This window comes from Lytechinus variegatus, chromosome 5 (assembly GCF_018143015.1).
Source record: "Lytechinus variegatus isolate NC3 chromosome 5, Lvar_3.0, whole genome shotgun sequence".
NCBI classification, from domain to species: domain Eukaryota; kingdom Metazoa; phylum Echinodermata; class Echinoidea; order Temnopleuroida; family Toxopneustidae; genus Lytechinus; species Lytechinus variegatus.
In genome coordinates, this window is record NC_054744.1 from 5,099,143 (window position 1) to 5,125,407 (window position 26,265).

The window sequence follows — 26,265 nt, forward strand, 5'->3', positions numbered from 1 at the left end:
ATTTATGAAAATGAAAGTAAAAAAATTGTAAGAGGTAGAGTACCACCCCCCCCCAAATTAACATCAGTACCCCCTGCAACATTTTTTTAATAAAATCGTTCCTCGGCGGGCCCTGACACACACGTTTTCTTTTGCCCTCCACCCGTCTGACACTTAAAAAAATCTGGTGACGCAACAGTTGAAAGGGAAAGTGGAATAGACATGAGAAGTGAACCCGGGGGGGGGGGCGCCACTTACATTGACGAGTGGATACCATGCGCGACCAAAAAAGCACGTAAAAAGGATGTCTTTTTCACGATAGGGCACGTTACGTAAGTAACGTGATAAGGGTGTCAAAAACACAAAAATAATGAAAAAAGGGTATCTACTTTGCTAGGAAAATTACGTGTTTAGGTTCGAATTTGCGGGGATGATAAAACAAAATTAAAATGTTTTATAAAGGATGTCCTTTTTGCCCCAACACTTCGTGTTTAGAGTCCGATTTGCACGAGGTATAGAAGGTGGAGTCGTACTAAACCAAATAAGGTAAAGCCGACGACCGAAGGACCCGTAACAATAAAACACTCCTGTACTTGTTTATGGGTTCATTTCAGGGAACATTTGCCAAGAGTATCGTTTTGTTTCCAATACTTGTTAAGGGTAAAGTTTCACAAGCCAATACTTGTTAAGGGGTGCATTTTCAGAATATGGAAATTACGTGTTTCGGGTGCTTTTCGAGACCCCATGGTCGCGCATGGTATCCACTCGTGAATGGAAGTGCCCCCCCCCTCGGGGAAGTGAATTACAAATTGTTATCAATATGAATTAATCACCGCACTGAACTATGCTCAACATGCCTTTTTAGAACCTCGGAGGGTACGTTGCAGACATTGGCGTCAATCACGCTGCATTAGCCCCTCCATATTTAAAAGTAAAGTGGGGGAACAATACTCGAGCATGCCCCCACCCCATGCGCCCTCGTTAAGTATAAATTATGGGTGTTAGGGCTGAGTTTACATAGAAGTTTACGGTATACGGGCATGGCGGGTTACATTTGATTGTTTGATTGATTGATTGATTGCATTTTATTCTTTTTCATTCCAAAATTTAACAAAAGTTCCAATGTAAAGCATAAACAAAATATCATATACAGAAATGAAAAAAGGGAACCCACTGGAAAGCAAAGCTTGTTAGTATGGGTTCCCTGCAATAAATAGTTAATTAAAGTATATCTTTGATCAATGAAATTCAATTCCTAAATTAAAAAGGTTTGTACAATGAAAAAGAATACCAGTGGGGTCAAGCTTTTTATGTTTACTCACTAAGTTACAATTAACAGAAAAAAATGTTATATCATACCCCTGCTGTATAAAAAAACACCCTGATTTTAGGAGTTTGTGAACAGACAATCACTTGAACAAGACAGGACGAATACTAAAAACAAAACAAAGACAAAAACAAAAACGGCGCACATACACAAACAAAAACAAAACAGAACAGGACAAGACAGCAAAAAAGGAAAAGAAACAAAATGGCACACACACACACACAAAAAAAACAGAACAGGACAAGACAGCAAAAAAAAAACACTACAAAACATAGACGGTCAGAACGATTGTAAAAGCAATAGAACTAGACAGAAAGAGAGAAGAAAAAGAAATGTGAGAGGAGAAGGAGAATGAGAAGAAGGAAGAAAATAATAAGGGAAGAAGAACAAAAGAGGTGGTAGCTGCTTACACATAAATGTTTGAGTAGCATTTAAAGTAGCACGCGTGTCCTAATTTAGCGCCGTCAAAATGAATATCTCAGATGATAAAGCTTTGGCTCTTTTCCTCCCACTTAAAATAGGGGGAAATAATCACTTGTTATTTATGTGAAATCGTTTCTGTATTTTTTTTCATCTGGACTTGAATGTATATGACAATAAGCATTCTTTCATACCTGTATGAAGTAGTAAAGTTCTGGTTTTTTAAGAGAAAAGAAAACACTTTTTTGCAAGATTTGTTGATATTCGACTAAAAAAAACTTGTTTTGGAACGAATTCAAGCAGAGAAATTCCCTCTGCAAATAACTGAACTTCTAAATACGACTGTTTATTCTGGTTGTTTGATCGAGATGGGGCTATTTGAGTCATATGATTTCACAAACCAAAACTAACATTTTATTTTTTCATTTTATCTGGGGTAGGGTGATTGGAAATATACAATAGTTATGTTTCCAAATATAATAAATTTTAACAATTCAAACACGTATCAGCCTAATCGATGTTATCAACACCTATTTTTGATTTGATGTCGTAATTTTTATGATGGGGTAAGCTTAATTGTAGGATCCCACATCCCAGCTTTGTAAACTCATATCAAAATAGAATAATTAAAGAAATCATCTTTATGAAAAACATTTTCTTTAATGAAATATATTTCTCCATTATTTTCAACTTATAATAAGACTAATAAAGCAATTAGATATAACTCAACTACAGGTATGCACAACAAAATGGTTGAACTTGTTTTCAATCATTTCACGGTAAAAATAAAATAGATAGAAAAATGAAAAACACGCAGAACTAACACGCACTGCGGGTTAGTTCAACAATTTTTAACTTGTTTTCAATCATTTCATGGTCAAACAGAGAAAGAAAAATGATGAATCCCACATCAGCCCACATAAATCATGCAAATCATAAATGAGATGCTGTTATTTCAATCAAAAACCAATGTTAGGGGAGTTTGACATTGAAATCCTGAAGTGCTGGTACTATGAAGGCATTGTCTGTGAAATTGCAATAAAATGAGAAACAAGAAATTATTATTATTTTTGTAATTTACCTTATTTCACCACAGCACACCATCTGCCACATCCGGAGTGGATGGTATACGCAGCACGAAATTCCAACAAAGTTTGATTCCCACGAAATTATATTAAACGGAGCTATACGGCTTTTCCGAACAGGTTTTAGGTAATCCTATATAGTTCGATTCAAGGTATTCGCGTGACCTTCGAAAACGTGCATCGCATACCGAATAGTACATACTTCTATATTATGTGAATTCATCCTTAGGCAGCAGGCCAATTTTATTCTAGGAACTAAAATATAAAGGGCAAAAATACTTTCTTTAATTTGTGAACGAGATTATTTTTTAAGTATTTCGGAGTTAAATCGTGAAAAATCTCATCTAAGATCTATTAAAATCTAAATCTGAGAGGCGACCCTTTCTTCTACCAACCAATAAATCACAACACTACAGCACCAGGGTTCAAGCCCCTGCTTCAAAAAAAAATCCCGATTTGTCCATGTCGAAACGCTCCATCATCAAAGACGTGTCGATCCTAAAGTCTCCGGGACGGGTCGTCCTTGATACAAGGGATAAAGTCAAGATGGATCCATTTATTAAAAGAAAGAAACCTGTAAAAGTGAGTAGTTTTACTACCTTAACTTAAAGATCTAATAGGAGGGTTGAACTATAGCCCGTGAAGCTCAATATTTAGGTATTTATGTTATTTGTCTCCCAGAACAACGGATATAGACCATTCTAAACCAATTGTACAACACAAATTGACCAATGGGTATTCCTTGATTACTGTAGTTATGCCTGGAATTTCTCTATCAATGCATCTTAGGTGATGTTTATGGTAACTCCCGCAGGACAGCATTTTTGCTGGCAAACGCGAAGCTGGTATATAAATAATTTCCTATAGGAAACATTTTACATCTTGGTTAATCAGTCATAGTGGCTGACCTTACAGACGGCAGATATTAATCCCTTTCAGCAGCTTCAAAGCTATCCCGGGATGAAAAGATTAATCTGTGTACCAGTGCGAGGTGCCTGGTGAAGTAATTTGAAATTTCACTTATATGCATTAAAAGTGAATATGCACCGTGCAATTAAAAAAAACTGCCTCTTGGTTTACAGCATAAGAGAGACCCAACAGGACGCTGCATCACGAGCAAAACTACAAGCAAAAAAGAAGAAGAAAAAAGGTTTCACTACAAAAGGAAGGTCATTTTGTTCCAGAGACATTTGACAAGCAAAACAATGTTTCCATACAAAATGTAGGTCAATTTGGTTCTTTTTCTCCATTTTTGTCACACCTTCCAGAATTCCAGGGGGTGCTGCCTATATGTGGCAGAATGATAAGGAGAATTACAACAGCCCGACCCCCAATATCCCAGGCCCATGCTCTTTGCCTGCACATAATTTGGTAATAATAGTTGGGGAAATTAAGGCACAAACTTGGGCCCTGATGATGCTCATTGTACTATTTCATAAAAACCAATTATGGCTTGCTTCTCAAAGAGTTTAATGTTTAGCAACACGATATCCTTGCTACCAACTTTAGATTCCATCTCTGGGTAGGCTGTCGCCATCTTGCTCAAATCGATGATAAAGTAGAAAGTGGGTCAATTCACTTAAGGAAAGTAGAGCATAAATATCTGTCTTTTTTAAAGGATAAGGTCTGATCATTGAATTGTATTATGTTAATGTCAAATAAGTTATCGCGAGTGCATGTGAAACTCAATCTAAAGACCCTGTGAAAAGTGTATTGATTGGCCTCAGGTAAACCAAAATAATCAGTTAAAAGATCGATGCGTGTTTGGGAATCGATGACGAAAAAGCGTCACAAAATCTCAGTAGTGAATAGTGACACTGTGCAGCCCCCAGGGGGTGGGGGCAATTCCATTGACGAGTGGATACCAGCATGCGCGATCATGGGGTCTCGAAAAGCACCCTAAACACATATTTTCCATATTCTGAAAAATGCACCCCTTAACAAGTATTGGCGTGTGATACCCTACCCTTAACACGTATTGGAAACAAAACAATACTCTTCGCAAGTATTCCCTGAAGTGAACCCCTAAACAAGTACAGCGATATTTTATTGTTATGTCACGGCTCCGTCGTCGGTTTTACCTATACACCTCATTGGTTTAGTCCCGGGTTTAGTACGGCTAAATCGGACTCTAAACACGTAGTGTTGGGGCAAAAAGGACATCCTTTGTAAAACATTTTAATTTTGTTTTATCATCCCCGCAAATTTGACCATAAACATGTAGCTTTCCTAGCGAAACAGATACCTTTTTTTCATTATTTTTGTGTTTTTGACACCCTTATCACGTTACGTAAATATGTAACGTGCCCTATCTTGAAAAAGACATCCTTTTTACGTTTTTTCTTTTTGGTCGCGCATGGTATCCACTCGTCAGTGCCCCCCCCCCCCCTCCCCCGGGGCAACCCTAGTGAAGTCTCGGTTATGATGGCAGGGGGGGGGGTTGCCCTGGGATAAACTGTGGACGCTTGGCATGAATGATGACAGCATGAAAGCAAATATTGCGCTTTATACATTACATTAGCTTCAGTGATGCCTTGCCTGATCATGGAATAATTAATCAAAACAAAAGAACTGCGGTCACTGTACACATGTCACATGTGTAACAGCTCATACCAAAATCGGGCAAGGCATTGTTTGGAGTTGACTCAAATGGGTTTCACGTCTGTTTAGTCAACCATGACTAGTATTCCAACGAACTAGATAAAACTAAACAAACAAAAATGCACAATTGCTTTAAGATCCATATTCCCGTTAAGGAAAGGGCTATAATAAAAGTGATATTTTTTCTGGCTCGCTCTGTATAATGCAGCCCGAGTATTCAGAATAACTAAACGTTCTAAATAGAAAATGTTTTATATGTCGTTTGGTCCTTCCGCTCGCCAGTGAAATTTTAAAAATAAAGTTATATGATGGACGACAATGAGAGAAAAAAATATGATAGATTAGATTGAAATATATGGATCTCACAGTTTTCCTTAATCAAGAGACCTCTGATACTACTGGTGTGTGAAATACATTCATGAAATAAACTTCTTCGGCGCCAAAAGGAGGGGTTTTAAAAAGTTCTTGTGAGGTAGGTTATTGCTAAGATCACAGGGTAATAGATACGGGAAGATAGGGAAAATAATTTCGGAAATCGAACAGGTAAGGACAAAGATAAAATCAAGTGTACACTGCAAAAACTCCGGTGTTGATTTAACACCAGCCCGGAATCTATATATGTCCACACCAGGGAAGTATTGAAATAACACCAGTTTAGAATCAAACCGATGCTGTTTAGATACTAATTGGTGTTATATAAACACATATCTGGTGTTAGACCAAAACCAAACTGGTGTTGTTTTACACTTATCCGGAGTGGACATATATAGATTCCGGGCTGGTGTTTAATCAACTTGACCGGAGTTTTTGCAGTGTGAAGTGGAGCCAGAATATACACTGTAAAATCTGTGGTGTTAAAACTGACACCAATTGTTGTTAATAGGACCACACCCTGAGGTGTTAAAATATCACCCTAGAGATTGAACATAACACCAAAGAGTGTAAATGTAACAACCATAGGTGTTATAATATAGGTGTAAAACTAACACCACTAGTTTAACACCGGTGTAAAAAAAACTGGTGTGGTCCTCTATGTACACCGGTTAACGCCAAAGTTTTTGCTGTGTACCTACTTGTGTGGAGATCGGCGAGCAGGTCATTCTGCACTGATAGAATCTATCACATTTTCCAGGCCCATGTTCTAGAGGTCAAGAAACAAAATCCAACGAGTTTTATTAGTTTCGATATTCAAAATAAAGACCTGGGGTTATTTGAGACACATCTCCGTTGTCTCAAAAAAAAGGAGGTCGGAAAGGCAAAAAGACAAACATTTGGCAATGAATTCTCCCGGATGGCTTATTCTCGATTTTTTTCTTCTCCACTCTCCTTGTTCTTGTTGTTTTTCTTTCCCCCTTCGCCCCTTCCCCTACTATCCCCTATATTAAAAAAAAACTCGCATTTTCCCTTCCCTCTCGGGGTTTCGCAGGAGGCATATGCAGGATTTTTGACAAAAGAAAAAAAAGGACTTCACCCCCAAATTTTAGGTCGTTTCCTACCCTCCCCCCCAAAAAAAGTCTTCACCACAAACTTTACGTCGTTTTATACCCCTAAAAATTTTGACAAGCAAAAAAAAAAGGTTTGAATCCTCAGGGGGGGGAGTGGATATCAACAAAAATTAAGGGGGGTTCGAACCCCCTGATTACCACCACCCTGCGTACGTCACTGTGGCTTCGTATGGCATTTTGGAAGAAAGCAGCCTACCTTCACATAAACCCTCTCCCCACAAGCATTCACACACCTTTATCCACCTCCCCTTCTTCCTCACGTCGGCCTACGCTCCCTCTCTGCCTCTTACACTCGATGTCTATCCGTCTGTCTGTCTCCCCGTGAATATTTAGAAAGAAATGCTTTCCTTCGCCTTCCCAAATTATACATGTAGGCCTACTTCAACTAAAATTACATTTTGTTATGGGTGGAAAAAAAATAGTCATGTATTTTCCCTTCCTTCTTCTTTCAGCCTCCCTCTCAAGTATCTCACCTCCATTAAGGATCGCATAGTTTTCAAAATTCTACTTCTGGTTTATTATCAATGGGTCCGCAATCGAGTAAAATATAAACGCCAGTATCAATCTTTACGCACATTGCGATCATCCCAATCCCAATCCAAATCTTCTACAATGGCCCAGAGGCGTCGATCCGGGGGGGGGGGGGCGATCGCCCCACCAATGAAAAATATTGGGGGGCAAACATATCGTTTTGCCCCCCCCCCCCATAAAACGGCATGTGCAATAAATGAGATTGTAATGTTACACAGAAATCAGCAAGCGAGATTGACATACACAAATCGTTTTTATTCAAAGTCGTGCTCAAAATGTCCGCTTTTCGAATCGGAATTTAAAAAAGAATCAGCTCGCGCTTCGCGCTCGCGTCATTATTGTAGCAAAAAGCCATACTTTTCGTTTTTAAATAAGTGAAATTGTCCCCTTTTCAGTTCTAAACCTCAAAAGAACTCCTGCTTCGATTTGCAACAATCTTTTGTTTGATATATATCTTGTTCTTTATTAAAAACTTCCATTAAAGTTTATTTTTTCAGATAGAAATAACAAAATTTTCAGCTCGCACTTCGCGCTCCCATCTATTGTTCAGTTAGATACCCATATTAATTATTGGTACAAAAAAAGCTTAGGGTATCAAGCTTTCAGGTCAGAATATAAATAAATTTCAGCTCGCTCTCGGTAATCGCACCTGTTATAGTGAGATACATGTATTATCGTCCTCATGAGTTACTACAAACAGTCCTAAACAGGTACCTTTTTCCTGTTTCCAGGTCAGTATACTAAAAATTTCGAGCTCGCGCTTCGCGCTCGCATATTAATTTGTTGATATGTGTCTCTTTCTCATGAATCATATACATAAATATATATATATATGCCTATGTGTGTGGGTGCATTTGTTCGTTTTGTGTGATCGAGTGCCTTTGAAACGTTGATTTATGATTTCGCCCCCCATCTGAAAAATAGATCGACGCCCCTGAATGGCCGCTATCTCAAGAAAAATCCTTGGGCGATCTACCCGTTGCTCATGCCAGACCAGCCCTTTGGAATTCACGACCACATACAGGAGCTGAGGAACTCAATTTCTGCAACATCCTATAAGGACAACCTAAATTTGCATTTGTTCACCAGCAATTAGTACTAGGTTTGAAGACAGACATTTTTCCTTATTTGTAATGAACCTTAGTTTGTACTTCTTCTTACTTTATAGCTTCTGCTCTTTTCTAAACGCTATACTATATTATCATTATAAATAGTCCACGACCAGCTTGCGACTTCAGATTTGGCCATTTGATACGTCTCCGCAACGTCTCCTAGATATCCCCTTAACCTAGGAGTTGCAAGAAAATCGAACATGCACGATTTTCTTCAGACCTTTTTCTAGTCTTCGCGAAGTCTCCGAGACATCTTCATCAATCGCAGAGACGTCGTGATGACTAATGACATCCCACAAGGTCGGCGCGATGTCTCTGCAAAGTCGCATAGACCTCTCAGAGACGTCGCAAGACCTGCAGGAGGCCAGAAAAGGTCATATCTCACACAAGAAGACATCCCTGCGAGATATCAGGGACTGTATACAGTCGATGGGTGGCACGACATTAGCTCCTATGACGTTTGCTATGGTCTTCATATCTCAGACGGAATAGAGGTAGGATTGTAATTAGAGTTTTTGATTCAGAATAATGTAAAGACAATATGATTAGGGTTTATTTAGCTTTGGATGTTACACAGCAAAAACTGTGGTGTTAACCGGTGTACATAGAGGACCACACCAGTTAGTTTACATCGGTGTTAACTTTGTGGTGTTAGTTTTACACCTATAGGTGTTATTACAACACCTTTTGTTGTTACATTTACACTCTTTAGTGTTATCTTTAATCTCTAGGGTGTAATTTTAACACCTCAGGGTGTGGTCCTCTATTAACACCAATTGGTGTCAGTTTTAACACCGCAGTTTTTACAGTGTATGTTTTATGTTCGGCTTAAAGTGCAGATATCCATCGGAGTAACTGTCGCCTGAGCAAATGTCGTGGAACCGTCGACATGGTCGAGGGGCATCTCAAACAAAGTTTCTTCGGTCTATACCAAGGAGACGTCTTCACTTCGTCCAAGTGAGCATTGCATTTGGACCAACTGTAAATTGGACCAATTGGGTATTGTACCAAAATGGCATTTACCTAATGAGGGAATGATATTATATTGGTCAACTTTCTTTTATCAAGATCACCAGTATGTTCGTTAGGAAGAAAATAAGAAGTTGTTGATCCAAAAAGTTATATGGCATCATTCCAAAGATTCGTAGTTCTGAAAGATTGATTATCTGAAAGGAAAAAAAGAGAGGTTAGTTTAAAGTCCTGAAGGTCGAAAGTCCAACATCAACTATTGAATAGTTTTCCTTCATGTTCGGACTTTCACCTTCTGAATAGCAGACCCTATTTCGTTTCCGGATGAACGAATCTTCGGACTAATAAAACGTTGGAGTATTCCACCCTTCAGAACAATGAAGTGTATACTCGGTTATACAGCGCGTCCCAGAAAAAACGAAACCGAGATTTAGCGATGATTTATCATAACTTAATCATAAATAGAATAGACAAATGACCTACCAATTTAAAGCTTAGAATCTCCTCTTTCATCTGATATTACTTAGATTATTTCTTATTCACGCATGAGTGAGCAAAAACAATTTGAAGAAAGGATACCAAAAACTCATTTGGCGGGGGGTATCTGGGTTTCAAAGAGAAAACACATTTCTGAAAAGTTCAATATCTGCTCTTTAATTTGGTACCTCAATTACAGAAAATGGTCAAGAAATAAAAAAGTTCTGGTCATTTGAAATAAGGCTTATATTTCCATAATTTCATGAGATAAACGTGTTTCCACCGGTTTCCTACAGAAGCTTCCGCATGGTGAACAAAAGATTTAATGCGTGGCTGATCGTCAACAAAACGGAGTGTAGAGTGGGTTTGAAAGCCAGCCTGGAGAACCTCTTCATTTTATGAAATTATTGAAATCCAAGCCTTATTTTAAATGACCAGAACTCTGTTATTTCTTGACCATTTTCTGTAATTTAGGTATCAAATTAAAGAGGAGATATTGAACTTTTCAAAAATGTGGTTTTCTTTTTGAAACCCAGATACCCCCCGCCAAATGAGTTTTTGATATCCTTCCTTCAAATTGTATTTACTCACTCATGCGTGAATGAAAAATGATCTAAGTAATATCAGATGAAAAAGGAGATTCTAAGCTTTAAATTGGTAGGTCATTTGTCTATTTTATTTATGATTAAGTAATGATAAATGATCGCTAAATCTCGGTTTCGTTTTTTCTGGGATGCACTGTATATCTCCATTCATTTGTATACATGTTGATATTTCAGGTGATGACGGTAATAGTGGTGGTGGAAATGACAATGGAAGGATAATGATGATGATATTGATGAAAATGACGAAAAAGGTGATGATGATGATGAAGACGACGATGATGACCAAAAGATAAAATGGAGCAGTTGGGTATATCCATATAAATTGCGCAATATTGGCATATATTTCGCAAATCTAGATCTTTAGTTGGGGTCACAAAATATGTGGAAACCATCAACGTATAAACAATTTTGCGGCAGGATATACCGGTAAGTGGATTTGTAAATATACATTTGTCACATGAAAAAGTAGATTTCCAGATCACAATCCTTTATGTCATACATTTATTACATTACAATGATAAACAATATCATCTGATTAATCTTTAAAAAAAATTTAATTATTATGAATTCAAAAAATATATGAATTATGAATAAAATATGATAATTGGTAATTATGCAGTGCAAAATGATATAAGTAAATCACATCATTAAGTTTTAAAAGACGAGTGATACACTCATTCAATTTTCGTTTAATAACATCACGTTTCCGCATCGCATTTCACCACATCTTAAAATTCAATGTTACAGTCACACCAATGAAACCGACTCCAAATCGATCGATGATATATGTCATTGTTAATAACGTACATAATCGCTTTGATTGGTCTGGGCCCGTTGCAGAAAAAAGGTTGCGGTTAAACGCAAGTCCAAAATATCACGCGCAAGTCCAAAATACGGGTGCTTCATTGGCTGAAAATCAAGTTGCGCAAGATTTTTTGAGTTGCGTTTGATTGTAACTCTTTCTGCAATGGGCCCCTGGAGTGGGTCTTCGCGATGTGACCGTGGCGAAACTAAAATGTAGATACATCATTTTTTTTCTATAGATAAAAAACAAATACAAAACAAAAGTGAAACAACAGAGAGGTTAGATATATAATCCCACTATATACCACAGTAAAAATACTAAAATGTGGAAGCCCGATTATTTATTTTTTAAGTATATTTTAACACTATTTATATCAGTAGTAACATGAATTTATATATATATAATTATATAAACTGTCTATTCTTTCTTTTGATATTGGTTTAACATTTTCAGCCTGCGAGCTACATGTTTCAATTTAAAATAGTATTAGCGTTTGAAGTACTAGTAATTTGAACAATTTGGCCCTATTCAGCAAGAACACATGTAGGCCTACATTGATATAAAAATGAAAGCATTATCGAAACGAGATATTACTCTTTGTCTTTGACGTTCAGCATATGATATTTCATTTTTAAAAACACGTTTACTAAAATATCAATGGAATTGCCGGGTGGAATGGTTAGCTCTAAGTTTGAGCGTTTGAAAGTCATTCGGTGTAGTACTGCAAATGTAAAATAAAATCGACTTGTGGTTTAAACTTTGATCTACAATTGGGTTTAAGGCCACCGCACACCTTATGACTGCTCGCGATCCGATTGTGGAACTAATTGCATTTTGCTCATTTTCTGAAGATGTGAGTGGAACATATCATTTTATCTAAGGTTAAAATTAATAGAAATAATAATATTATAACCATTTTAAAAGACGGCAAGCCTTTATTTTGAAGTAAAGGCCAAATTAGTTTCAAATCGTAACCAATCGTACGACTGCTATGACGTCATTACGACTGGATGTTAAATTCGCTTTTATTCTAAGACGGATGATAGCATAGTCACAGATTTGATCATAGGTATTCGTACGATGATATAGAACAGTACGCAGTAAGATATTCCAAGACTAAATATTAGCATCAAATTTTACTACATTTTATTCTGAAATCGGGTCGCAGACCAATCGTAAGGTGTGCGGTCGCCTTTAGACACACGACTAGCACAAATAAAACTTGCTGTCCAGGCTGAATATTCAGACCACTTCCATGAAGTGAAGGGTTTGCAGCAAAAATTGAGGGTAACACAGACAAGTTGCCGCGTTTTTGCCCAAATGTGTTCTTATGTTTTTACAGTGATATGTGACACACGTAAATGGCATATCATCAATAATAGGAGTACTTACATGTCAATGCTGAAAGTAATTGTAGTACTATTTAATTTCAATTGTGGCAGTACTTCCTTTGATTGTGACCAGTAAACTTTTCGGAACATTTAGGAGGAATGTTCAATTGAATACCCGGTCAAAATAGAAATTTAAGAAATAATAAACACCGTCACTCAATTTCGTGAATACATTCAGTGAAAACAGCAAAGTTTTTGTTTCCATGATAAGCTATTGTATCTAATAACATTATCCAAAGGTACGCAAATATACAATAATAACAAGGTATGTGCTAGAGTTGAATTGTGTTTAAAAAGTATATAAAAAACAATACAAACATAGTAACATACATCATTGTTACCAGTTGACAATGGGGGGGGGGAATGTCAAAACAAAATCCATCCTAAGAAGTACATTAAAACCAACACCTACACGTAAACCTAATTGTCCTGGGGTTAAGCTTAATGAACCATACAATTTACGAACAAATCTATATACATATAAAAACATTTACAAACCACAAAATGACGACTATGGGAGTAAGCATTGCTTGAAAAAAATGTTTCTGAATTTTATAACACAATACATTAGGCCTTTACCAGATATGGCAGGAATTTGTTTGTACAGTAGCATAATGGGAGAGGGGAATAAAAAAATCCCTGAACATTATTGCAACAAACATACAACATTTTGCATTTGATATATCAATCATATTTTTGATTTAATCCATGATTACAAGGCACTATTGTCGAGGTCACTACCCGCCGCGCAGAAATGTTGTTGGCAATAGGCCCAGTCACATCTTTCAGATTGATCCAACGCTGATGATATTCAGCAGCACTGCAACATTATCAGTTGTAACAGTGGCCTCTGTTAGTGCATTTCCTTGCGCGGTACAGGACACAAGGGCCCATATTCTGAAGTCAGGTTTAATATTAACTTAAGCCATATAGTCTAACTACGGGAAGCCAAACGGTCCAAAAATTTTGTTTACAGTGAATGCTTCTCATGATTACTGTGCTCTTTACTAATTCTTTTAATGGTCAAGACAACTGTCATACTTATCCTTCAAAGGCCATGAAGGCAATTAACTATCATTTTGGGAGTCAAATGAGCCGATACATTGAACCACTACTGTTATAGATTTATGTAACAACTGGCTTTCCATAGTTCCAAGCACAACTTAAAACCAGAGTTTAACTTAAACCCGACTTCAGAAGACGTGCCAAGGTGTTATTTGTTCAGAAACCCCAGAAACGGATTTACAAGGAGGGGGGGGGGGGGTGGGGGTGTACCCCCTCCCCCCACTTGGACTGTCAAGTAAGAAGTAGTAATGACCTACGTCATTTTGGAGCTAGTCATAGATTACCTTCATTTTAAAACCTCTTTGTTTGTTTGTTTTTAGCTTGTGAAAAAATTCTCAATACCAAAATGACCTTCATTTGGTAGTGACACCATTTTACTTCGCTTGTCAAGTTTCTTGGTACCTATTAAAATGACCTTCATTTTGTAGTGAAGCCCATGGGGGGGGGCTTATCAAATTTCTCGGTCAAATGGTAAACCATTTTGGTAAAAAAATCGTTTTCTAAATGTTCTCATTTATTTCTTATTCATTTCTTTCCTTCTTCTTTCTTTCTTTCTTTCTTTCTTTATTTTTTATTTATTTATTTACCTTTTTTTTGGGGGGGGGGGATTTTCACAGCCTATTGCATAAATCTGCAACATTGGAAAGCGTTAACATGGAAGAGAATGGCGAGTTTTGGGGCGCATTTTCAAGGTTTCCCATCCGGTTTTGTGCGATTCGGGGGCTCAAAAGACCAGAGCCCCGATGTATTTTCTTCACAGGGCTTCACGAGGCCTTGGATATGGACTCCTGCTACAGGTTCCCCTGTTTCTTCTGAACACTGCGTGGTGACTGCATCCTTAACTGCAAAGTAATAACGATTGTTGAGATATGTTTTTTGTTTGTTTTTTAATAATGGAGATTCCATTTTTCATTACTTGTTATCACTCTCGTTCTCAAAGGGAGTAATTGAATGAAAGTCAAACCTGCTCTAGTGACCACATGTACGCGAAGACCATATAGCATTCCCAATTAAAGTGCTGTAAAGGAACCTGTCTACAACGACCAACTGACAGCTTGATGGTCTTCATCGATAGGTTCACTCTATTATCAAACATATGAATAATACAAAGTATAAAGCCCCTGTCTCAGTCAAACCTGAATCAATTATGAACAATATCCCCTTTTGAACATTTAATGTATTTTTGAAGAAATATTATCTATTCCTGCAGTTTTCACACACAATGACCTGTAAGACCTTTGGGATATTGACCCCTATGTACATCTTATCAAATCACCCTTCTTTCTAAAAAGAGAAAGGATTTAAAATGATCAGTCTCATAGTTTTTCAGTTATCATATGGCAAGTATAGGAAGAAATTCTCAAAACAACTACTCTCATATAATTTTTTGAATGTTCAATTATGGTTTGAATATTTAAATGAATTGACGATTTGCATTCTTCATGATATTAACATAGATGATCATTTACATGTTAGAATAAAACTTAATTATTTTGATAAAAGAGGGTGCATTCCCACATGCCTCAACCACTCACTCACACACACACAAACACCCCCACACACACACTCACACACAACACATACCTAGAGATGGCTCAAATTCTTCCAACTTCTTGACAGCGATGCTCAATCTCCGTCGGCATAGAACTTCCCAAAGTTTCCTGGACGATTCGAGGCTTGATCCTTCCGCGTTCCTCCACTTTATAAGGCACTGATAGAGAGCTTCCTTGTAGTTTGGCGGCCTATTGCCACCGACTACGCTGGAATATTCAACTTCACTTTCTGTCAGTTTCCGGCCAAGTTTCTCAACGTACTTTGGGCAGTCAATTTTGAAGGACAGGTCCTGTAAAACTTTATCATCTCCCAAACAATTTGGTTGTTGTCCTTGTTCTGAAAAAGCAATATGAATACGAAAATCATGAATAATAAGACTGCAATCTATTTATCAATCTTCATTTACTATTTCATAAATTTATTCATTTATTCATTTTCGTGTTCTTATTAATAATAAACAGTTCTTGTATAGCGCATATCATAATTATGAATGTCTCTATGCGCTTCCAAAAGACTTGGATATTATTACACCAGCTGTATAGCTTGGCTGCCGTAATTACTATGATTACAGCGCACACGCATTTCAAGGAATAAATTCATGCCAGGTACCCATTCACCTCACCTGGGATGAGTGCAGCACAATGTGGATAAATTTCTTGCTGAAGGAAATTACGCCATGGCTGGGATTCGAACCCACAACCCCCTGTTTCAAAGTCCGCAGACTAATCCACTGGGCCACAACGCTCCACAATTTTTTTTAGTCAGTGATAATGATGCTGTTCTTTTTTATGCATTTACAATACAAGCTTGAAATAATAAGTAAAGATTTTGCTGTCGGTATCAACTTTACAGGCAAAGTACATCCACCCCCCGAAAAAATAAATAAATAAAATAAATAAAAAGGAAAAAATAAATGATACATATTAATGAAACGATTATATCAATGACACGATAATAAACTCCCTTTCTCTTATAATACAATTTGGTAATCAGTTTTGGTTTGGTACTGAAAAAAATAATTTTCCTCCCAAAAACTTGCACACCAAAATAGAAAAAAAAAATGATATAATTTTAATTTAATTTTCATTGTTATTAATCTAAGGGGCTGAGTTAATGCACCCCTTCCCAATTGATGTAACCATATCCTATTTAAAACTTTGAACAGAATAATGTTGCTTATGTAGTATCGGGGTTCAAACAATTTCACAATCCCAGTACTCTTAAAGGGATGGTCTGGGCTGAAAATATTTATATCTGAATTCACTGAGCAAAATGCGGAAAATTTCTTCAAAATCAGATAACAAACAGAAAAGTTATTGAAGTTTATAGTTCAGCAATATTTTGCGAAAATAGTCGTCATGAATATTCATTAAGTGGGCTGATGATGTCACATATACACTTTCTTATGTTATTACATAAAATCTTATTTTTTTTCATTATTTCATACTTGCGTGGATAATATATCTCCCTTATAATGAAATAAGTTGCGGCAATAACTAATGCACTTAATCAGTTGTCAATCCAATTTTCCTAGTTTTTGGAGGAAAAAAAGGAATAAACCTAATTTCATACAATAAAATACAAAAGAACAAGGCTATCTTTGATATATTTTGGCATCTGGTTAGGCTTTGAAGATAAAAAGAAGTAATTTAAGACAATTCTCTTCTTTACATGAAGCCAATGAAGAGAATTAAGTAAAGGGCCAGGATCATGACGTCGGTTCCCCTTAAAGATAAGGGCTACCCAGTTTTTTTGTCAGTTTTTTTTTTTAAACATAATGGAAAAAATATTTATTACAGGCTGATACACCACAACAGTTTTTGAGTGAAAGATGCAATAAAAACAACCACAAAGTGCACAGCAATCTTGCACAATGAATGAATTTGATGAAGATTGAGTTATTATCTTGATTTTCAGATGGAATGTTACATAACAAAACTAATGGGAGAGCGTCTGTATAGCATGATGAAGTCTATCAATGTTTCTATCCATAGCAGCAAAGACCCAGTCATCAACAGCTTTCATGAGAACCAATTGATTTCACACAGGATGCAGCCAAGGATGTCTTCATGGATGAGACAAGACCTCGCGCTCGCGGTGATAGGAATATTGATGCACATAAGTATAGACTCCGGGATGGTGAGGAAGTAAGATTGTGAAGAATGATTTGAAGTCCCTATTCAACAGCAAGAGTGCGATGCCCGGAAGAGTGGCCGTTCCTGGTGGCAGTCTACTTGGACCTGGCACGCATCTCTCTCCTCTTGCGCTTCAGGCGTCGCATACGTTTCTTGCGCCACTTATCCCTCATCCTCTAATTATAAGTATTAAAACTTCTTTTTAAGGTACTGGAAGTTTGAGGTGCTGATTATCCTTCAAAAGAAGGATCTAAACAGATTTGGGAAGCACCGCAGATTGACAAGCGTCAACTGTGAGCGATGCCTTGGTAAAGAGAGGGCTACCAAGTTTTGTAAACTTTGTAGGCGCTTCAACTTGGGGAACAGATGTTAAGGCTGTAACAGTAATCTAATCTGGACAAAATATGACATCGAACAGCACTGTAGCAGGTTTCTTCAGATATGTACTTTCTTATCTGCGATATGTTTCTTAGATGGAATCTGACAGATGTATATATTGATTAACTTGTTCCAACATATTCATATTGCAATCAATAAGCTAACAGATTCGGATGATACAATAGTAGTATCAGGGCTAACATCACTAAGGGAACGAAGGTTATGATTCGAACCTATGACAAGATATTCAGTCTTTCCTTCATTGATTTTAAGTCTGTAAGTCCACCTATTTCTACTTCGGTAGTCCAGTCTGCAAGGTAGGATTTGAACCACTTGAGTGCAATACCGTTGACTCCTAACCTGTTTGACGTACGAGATATCAAAATTTGCCTGTCGATGGTATCGAATGCTGCTGATAGATCAAGTGACAACAAAAGTGCCATATGACCTTTATCTAAGGCAAACATCATTTTTCACCTTCACTAGCGACTAGAGCTGTTCCGTATATACTGTGGTGTGGTCTGTATGCCGATTGGTGTTGCTCAAACAGGTCATTATCAGCCGTGTGATCCGTAAGTCTTCGACATACATGTTTTTCGCTGATCTTTCCAACATAACTCAAATTGGACACAGGTCTATAATTGGAAAGAGGTCTATAATTGGAAAGACAGTTCCTGTCGAGTGATGGCTTTTAAAGGTCAAGTCCACCTCGGAAAATTGTTGATTTGAATCAATATAGAAAAATCAGACAAGCACAATGCTGAAAATTTCATCAAAATCGGATGTAAAATAAGAAAGTTATGACATTTCAAAGTTTCGCTTATTTTTAACAAAATAGTTATATGAACGAGCCAGTTACATCCAAATGAGATTCGATGATGTCACTCACTCACTATTTCTTTTGTTTTTTTTTATTGCTTGAATTATACAATACTTCAATTCATACGAATTTGACAATTAGGACCTCCTTGCCTGAAGAACTAAATGTTAAAATAATGGAATTCAACCTGTTTAGGGAGGAATGAAACTTCATTTCACATGACAATGACGAGAAAATAAAAATATTTCATATTTCATATAATAAAATACAAAAGAAATAGTGAGTGAGTGATGTCATCAGTTCCTCATTTGCATACCGACCGAGATGTGCATATAACTGTTTTATGAAATGAAGTGAAATTTAAAATGCCATAACTTTCTTATTTTACATCCGATTTTGATGAAATTTTCAGTGTTATGCTTGTTGAATTTTTCTCTTTTTATTCAAATCAAGTTTTTGTTGGGGTGGACTTGTCCGGGTTGTCCTGTAAGAAGTGGTCGTAAAACTGCAGTTCTCTCTGCAGCTAAAAAGTTTCCTGATGAGAGCGAGGAGTTGACTATATTGGCTATGATGTGAAGAAGATCTTGGATGTTTTCCTTCAAAAACCATCCAAGCTGTATGACTTACTTGCAGAACCCTTGATGATTTTCAATATTTCATCTTCAGTTGTCATATCAAAACAGACCATAGGAGATGATAAAAACGGTCTAGATTCAATCGAGGTCCCGGAAAATGACGTGATATCCCCAAGACTTTCATGAATCTACTAAATAAGATAATGATATATCCACGAATTCCTAACAATCAAATTGTTCCTTTATTCAGATTAGAATATTGACAAGTGTCAACTCGCGCATAGGAAGAGGAAGAGTAATAGGAAGATAGTCATCATCATCACTATATATGATGATATTATGACTTTAAAATATCCCGGTCCTAAATCAAAATAACACTAATAATACTCAGCTCGCGGCTCGCACCATTCATTCATTGCGATCCATATTCACTTCACAATTTTCCCAACACAGTGCTTGAACTAGTGCCGAAATTGACCCTTGATCAGATCGGAATATCATTTTGTATTTCAGCTCGTGCATAGCGCTGGCATTATTGATTTTCATAATAAAAGAAATATATTTAGAATGCCCAGAATCCAGGTCGCATATTAATGTAGGAAGATACCCAATTATTCATCCTTTTCATGATTTCTAATACATTAATTAAGTGTCCTATTTTTAGGTCTAATTGTCAACATTTCCTGCTTGCGCTTCGCGCTCGCATCAATTATTTAGTCATATACCTATCTTGTTCATGATTACAAAAAGTGCCTCGAATTTCCAGTTTTTAGGTCGGAATGACAAAAATGTTCTGCTTGCGCTTCGCGCTCTTATTATTTGATTGTTGAATTATGTTTCGTCTTCATGGGAAACTGCAAATAGTCCTTAACATGCCCCTTTTAAGGCCCAGAACGTATATATATATATATAAAACATGCTCCTCGTAGTATTTTTTTAGTTACCCGGTACACACGCATCTTGTTCAGGATCTCACACATTGATCTATATCATGTATATGCGAGGGTGTGGTTGTGTATGTGTGTGAGTTTGTTTGTTTTGTGCGATCGAGAGCCTTAGTAATGCTGATTTCTGGCTCATGATCCCCCAGCCCCATCCACCCATCTGAAAAATGGATTGACGCCCCTGGTTTGTCCAATAGTAATGTCCTCAGATGTAATGCTGAAAACATCAGAATAAGTCATGAGAAGACGTTCAGCGTAGACGTTCATCCCACCGCTGACACCATTTATGGGGTTTCAAATAATACAAGATTGTGGGAAATATAAATGTTAAAGCCCCCATCACACTTATTCCGAATCCGCAAGCAGAATTGGCCGGAATGAAAGGACAATTGTTTGACCCCCAGTTGGTCATTTAAATCTGCTTTGAACACTGTTCGAAATTGCCCTCGAATGTTTTGAACATGACCAAAACCTTCAGGACGGCCAAAAGAAATGATAAAAATATTTCGAATGCACTCAGAATGCAGTCAGAATATTTAGAATGCGCCGAGAATGTCCAAGAATGAAGCACGAATTATCAATCTGACTACATTGCGGTTCATTTTGACTAGTGTGTGATGATTCACCTGGTCAATTTACTGAATTTCAACTCCAGTTTGGTGAATAAATAAGTTCCTCTCAAAAATTTCGATTTTTTTTAAATATTTGTTGCGTTCCAGCTTCTGCTTGATTCCTGCTGATTCCGAATAAGTGTGATGGGGGCTTAAACAAAAGTAGGGGAAAACAGAAGCTCGATCACACATCAAACAGAACAAACAAAGATGAAGAAGAGGAACTAAACTCAGAAGACACAGGAACAAAATAGAACTGAACTCGATGACACCTGGTAGTGCACTGGATTTATTAGAGGGCTGCTTTGCCATACAAAAACCAGTATCATTTTACAGAGTTAAATATATTCAAATTACATAAAATCAACCAATAAAATTAAAGAGAATGGAGGAGCCAACTGAAAGTGGAAGAGTCTACTTCAGAAAAATAACCAATGAGAGATAGTGGATGAAGATAAATACATGTAACACATAGGGATGATTACATAATAAGAATGTTGAACAACAAATCAGATGTGGGAATGTAATGAACACATCTAAATAGGAAAATAATGAAAGGAGAAACATGTTAAGAGTCAAATGGAAGAAGCATCAATTAAGAATTATAAACAAAGATAAGCTAAGCTGGAACTATTCGTACAATATCAATCAAGGTTAAGTTTTTGGAAATGTCATCATAACTTAGAAAGTGTATGGACCTAGTTCATAAAACTTAGACATAAGGTAATGGTGTATCACTGAAGATCCTGCCCGAGTTTCAGGTGACATGACCGAGGTCATAGGTCACTTAGGGTCAGTAAACTTTGGCCATGTTGTGGGTATTGGTGGTGTTGTCATCATGACTGAAACTTTATGGATCTATTCATGAAACTTGGATTAAATAGCACTCATGTATCCTTGAACATCCTGTGAAAACTTCAGGTCACATGACCAAGGTCAAATGTCATTTGGGGTCAAAGAACTTTGGTAATGTTGTGAGTATTTGAGGAATTGTCATAACTTTATGGATCTAGTTCATGAAACATATACGAGCAATCATGTATCCCTGAACATCGTGTTGGAGTTCCAGGTCAAAGGTCATTTAGGGTCAATGAACTTTGGTAATGTTGGGGGTATTTGTGGTATTGTCTTAACTTCAAAGTTTAAGGATCTAATTCATTAAACTTGGATATACTTGAGAGCAATCATGTATACGTCATGTGTGAGTTTCAGGTCATATGACCAAGGTCAAAGGTCATTTAGGGTCAATAAATTTTGGTAGTGTTGGAGGTATTTGTGGTATTGTCATAACCTAAAAAGTTATGCATCTAGTTCTTGAAACATAGACATAAATCAATTATGAATTATTGTATTGCACACATCTCAGGTTACATTATCATGGTCAAAGGTCATTTTTGGTCAATGGACATAATATTGCATTTTCATATATGAATGTTTTCTTTTGTGAAAAATCATTCAATGGTTGCTTTCAGCACTGCTGCTATATAAACCACGTAATGCCAGAGGTGATCCATTTGTTATACATTGAGTCACTTACGATTTTCTGCACTTTATGTACCATTAATTTAATTAATAATGATAATGATATTATTATGAAATATTAATGTGAAATAAATGAAATGAAATGAAAATGATGTAATTATATCAACTTACTGTCTTTCAACCAGGTTGCCACATCTGTCAATCCACAATCTTTTAGAATCTCAATCATTGTTCTGCACTGGCCATCTCCACATCCATTTGCATCTCTCCATTTACTAAAGAACTTGAAAACAACATTTTCATAGTCCATCGACATTACTCCAATAAGATTTGCGACCTCAGGATTGGATCCTAGTAAAGCGCGGCCAAGCTTCTCATACTGCTCAGGAGCATTGATGGTTTCAGACAGTTCATATATTTTACTGTCGTCAGATAAAAATGATGATCTCTGTTGGCCCCGAGCAGCCATTCTGAAATTAAAGAAAGGAAAGCGGGATTAAACAAGAGCAAGGTCAAGGAGAAACTAACCCATTCAAAAACCGGAAATGGGTTGGTCTTTTAAAAACCAATGGGAACTAAATAGGCCTAATTTAATAGTCAACAGAGATCATTATATTTTATTGCTCAAGTTTTGATAGAAAATTGTGTCATAGATGCTCACTTTACAATACATCACGAAAGAAAAGGTAGCACGACAACTCCAAAATTGAAACAGAAGATGAGGAGCACGGGGCTTAAATTAATCCAAGCAGCGCCATCAAAGACCACGGACTATACATGTTGTAAATACTCGTCAGACCTAACGTTAGATCATGGATCCTATTCCCAGGGAGGCCAATTACATTGACAAGTGGATAGGCATGACCAAAACACATAAAAAAGGATGTCTTTTTCAAGATAGGGCGTAATAATGGCGTCAAAAACACTAAACTGGTGAAAACAGGTATCTATTTCGCTAGGAAAGCTACGTGTTTAGGGTCAAATTTGTGGGGTATAAACAAGACTAAAATGTTTTATAAATAAAGGATGTACTTTTTGCCCCAGCAGTCAACACTATGTGTTTAGAGTCTGATTTAAATGCAAGAGGTGTGAGAGATGGAACAATTCTAAACCCAATGATGTAGGTAATATGTTTAAACTGGCGACCGTGACATAACAATTCATATATCGCTGTACTTGTTTAATTAGGGCCCGGGGGCCACTTCCATTCACGAGTGGATACCATGAACGACCATGGGGTCTCGAAAAGCACCCTAAACACGTAATTTCCATATTCTGAAAATGCACCCCTTAACAAGTGTTGTAGTGTGAAACCCTACCCTTAACAAGTATTGGAAACAAAACGATACTCTTGGCAAATATTTCCTGAAATGAACCCCTTAACAAGTACAGGAATGTTTTATTGTTACGGGTCCTTTGGTCGTCGGCGTTACCTTATTTCCCCCTCCCGCGCGAAGCTTTTGGTGTTTCATAAATTAAAATGAGAAGGAGCCGTCTCTCTTGTCTATAGTGCCTATTTCAGCTCCAATTCAGTTGACTCATTGTGATTTTGAACATTGTTTTCATGAACCTTAATTTGTTTTCAAAAAGTGATTGTGAACGCACAAAAAATGGAATACATTGGAGGAAATTAAAATAATAATACCCTCGCGCGAAGCGCGGAAGCTAAAGCGTTTTATCAGTTTTTTTTGCCATGAAAAGGGTCGCGACTAAAGGGTCTTCTCAAAGATATATTGAATACTTCCCTTGGAAAGATCAGATTTGATTACAAACAATTTAGCGACAGTGCATATCTTTAACTCGCAAAACAGAGGAGAAGTGTATATATGCCGGGAGAAAGATATTCAGCCCCGCGCAGAGCAATGAAACTCTGAAATTTCAAAGGGCGGACGTTTCATCAAAATAATGCAGATACGTTTAATACCACCATCGGCTCTAATTAAAATGATTTTCTAAGATTATTGAACTTCTTTATGAGGAAATAGTTGAAACTTCTGTGATTTATTAAAATTAAATTAAAAAAAGAGGATTCCTAATTTCTTTGACTTATCCTGAAGTGCTTCATTTTGAATAATAAAGAAACTTAGGTGTCATTCAAAATTTCAAACTGAGGGCGCAAAACAGGGCAGGAGATGAATGTGAAGGGAAATGACATGAAGTTTAATAGAATTTGATTTAAAAAAAAATATTGTACTTCTTTATTTAATACGACGCGAATTTTAGGAACCTGTTTGCCCTAGAATTATGGTTGTTTGGTAATGAGCTGAAAAGCAGGAGAAGTTGACTTTATGGAGGTGGCGGCAGAAATTGATATAAAATTTTACCCGCCCGGAGCCGACCCGACCAGAAGTTGCGCGATCAATTTAAAAAAATGATAACTTCATATACTTTGGCGTAGCCTTATAATTCCATGCCCTAATGGATACATTTGAACTTTAACCGGTAAGAAACACATATACCTGAGGTGGAAAAACAGGGTTAGAGAAAGGGTGGGAGAAACAATGGAGAATTGCAATATTGTCATTTAACCGCGCGCAGCGCGGAAGAAAAATTCATATATAAATTTAGAGCAAGAGTGATAGAGTTTCTCTTTTAAAGCTTGTGTATAGTTTTGGTAAATCCACCAAAATGCACCTATCACTATTCCAATTCATTGCTAGCTAATATGAATGGATATGCCCTATAACAGTTATGATGTGGAGGATATGAAATGAAAATGTGTTTTACAGGATAAATTTTGCGATTTTACATGGAAATTTAACTTGATCGGGTCACCCGATCAAATTAAAATATCTGTGTGTTTTTGTCTTTCATTAAATCCTATTCCAAATCATGGAATGGGCTGAAACTTTCAAGATATGTTCTTTGTCTGTAACTTTTGGATATCTAATCATTAAATTCATAAGATAAGTGCTTGAATGCCCATTTTTTAAAATTTAAAACAAGCATCGCCGAGAGAGGGCGCTATATATCCAAGATTTGAATATTTGAAATTTTCTCAGAAAAGTGCAGTTGGAAAAATATCTAACGGTCTCTACGCTTCAGTAAGACTGTCATATTAGATGATATTCGATTATCAATCACATTATTGACCCTTTACCAAAGCTATACACAGGCTTTAAGAAAAAAAAAGAATAAAAAGAAAAAAAACACAAAGCTACCTTTCTTCCCTTTCCTCTCTTCCCTTTTTCTTTTCTCCTCTCTTTTTTCCCTTCTTTTTTTTCTTTTTGGGGACGTTTTGGGGGGGCGACCGCCCCCACCGCCCTCCCCCTGGCTACGCGCCTGACCACACAGGGAGGAGTAACAGAAAACAAGGTTATATCATAACCTTGTTCATCATCATGATCATAGAATGAGTGGTTAGTAATCATGGTAATAGTCATGATAGTAATATACCTGCTATGCTAACTAAAATTAAATGGTTAGGCTACTAGATCTCTACCTACCTCAATTGTTTCAGTCAGGGACTTAGTATGGCCGCCTTTTGATATCGAAAATGAACTGGAATGATGTATACTAGATATCGCACTGGTTATGAACTTGGAAAGAAGAGAGTTTGCTGGGGTGAACTTCTCTGCTAAAAAAAAGATGGCGATAAATATGGCGTTGACACAACTCGTGTGTGTTATTTGTGGTCGTAAGTACAAGCAAAGATCGCTCGGGTATTCCCGGCCCACTGATCAGTGGGTATTCCCCCAAACTTAGTCTGCTCTTCAGCTTTGTGTGAATATTATTATTTAAAACTAAAGTTAGATTCAATTTCATTATAAATTCGACGAAGATTGAAAAAAAAATGAAAAGATAAAATGAAAATGAAACAAAATGAAATTATTTAAGTCCTTTTTAAATCCTCTGTATCCCAAATGACTAAATATTGAAGATAAAGAAAATTAA

At 36.9% G+C, this 26,265-nt stretch overlaps 1 protein-coding gene across 1 annotated transcript; it reads right to left on the bottom strand.

Moving 5' to 3' along the window:
- Nucleotides 1-14,491: 14,491 nt before the first annotated feature.
- LOC121415124 lies at nt 14,492-26,029 on the bottom strand. The gene is made up of 4 exons (XM_041608224.1): nt 25,818-26,029; nt 22,543-22,841; nt 15,457-15,762; nt 14,492-14,714 (listed from the first exon to the last, which is right to left on the bottom strand). The coding sequence occupies exons 2-4, from the start codon at nt 22,838-22,840 to the stop codon at nt 14,560-14,562; spliced, it is 759 nt and encodes a 252-aa protein (XP_041464158.1). The 5' UTR covers nt 22,841; nt 25,818-26,029; the 3' UTR covers nt 14,492-14,559.
- Nucleotides 26,030-26,265: the final 236 nt, after the last annotated feature.

Excerpts from the sequence above, each read along its gene's own strand:
- LOC121415124 (XM_041608224.1), bottom strand. The coding sequence starts at position 22,840 with ATGGCTGCTCGGGGCCAACAGAGATCATCATTTTTATCTGACGACAGT. Across the intron at positions 15,763-22,542 it reads GGCAACCTGGTTGAAAGACA|AACAAGGACAACAACCAAAT; the intron begins GTAAGTTGATAT and ends TTGCTTTTTCAG. Across the intron at positions 14,715-15,456 it reads AGAATTTGAGCCATCTCTAG|TTAAGGATGCAGTCACCACG; the intron begins GTATGTGTTGTG and ends ATTACTTTGCAG.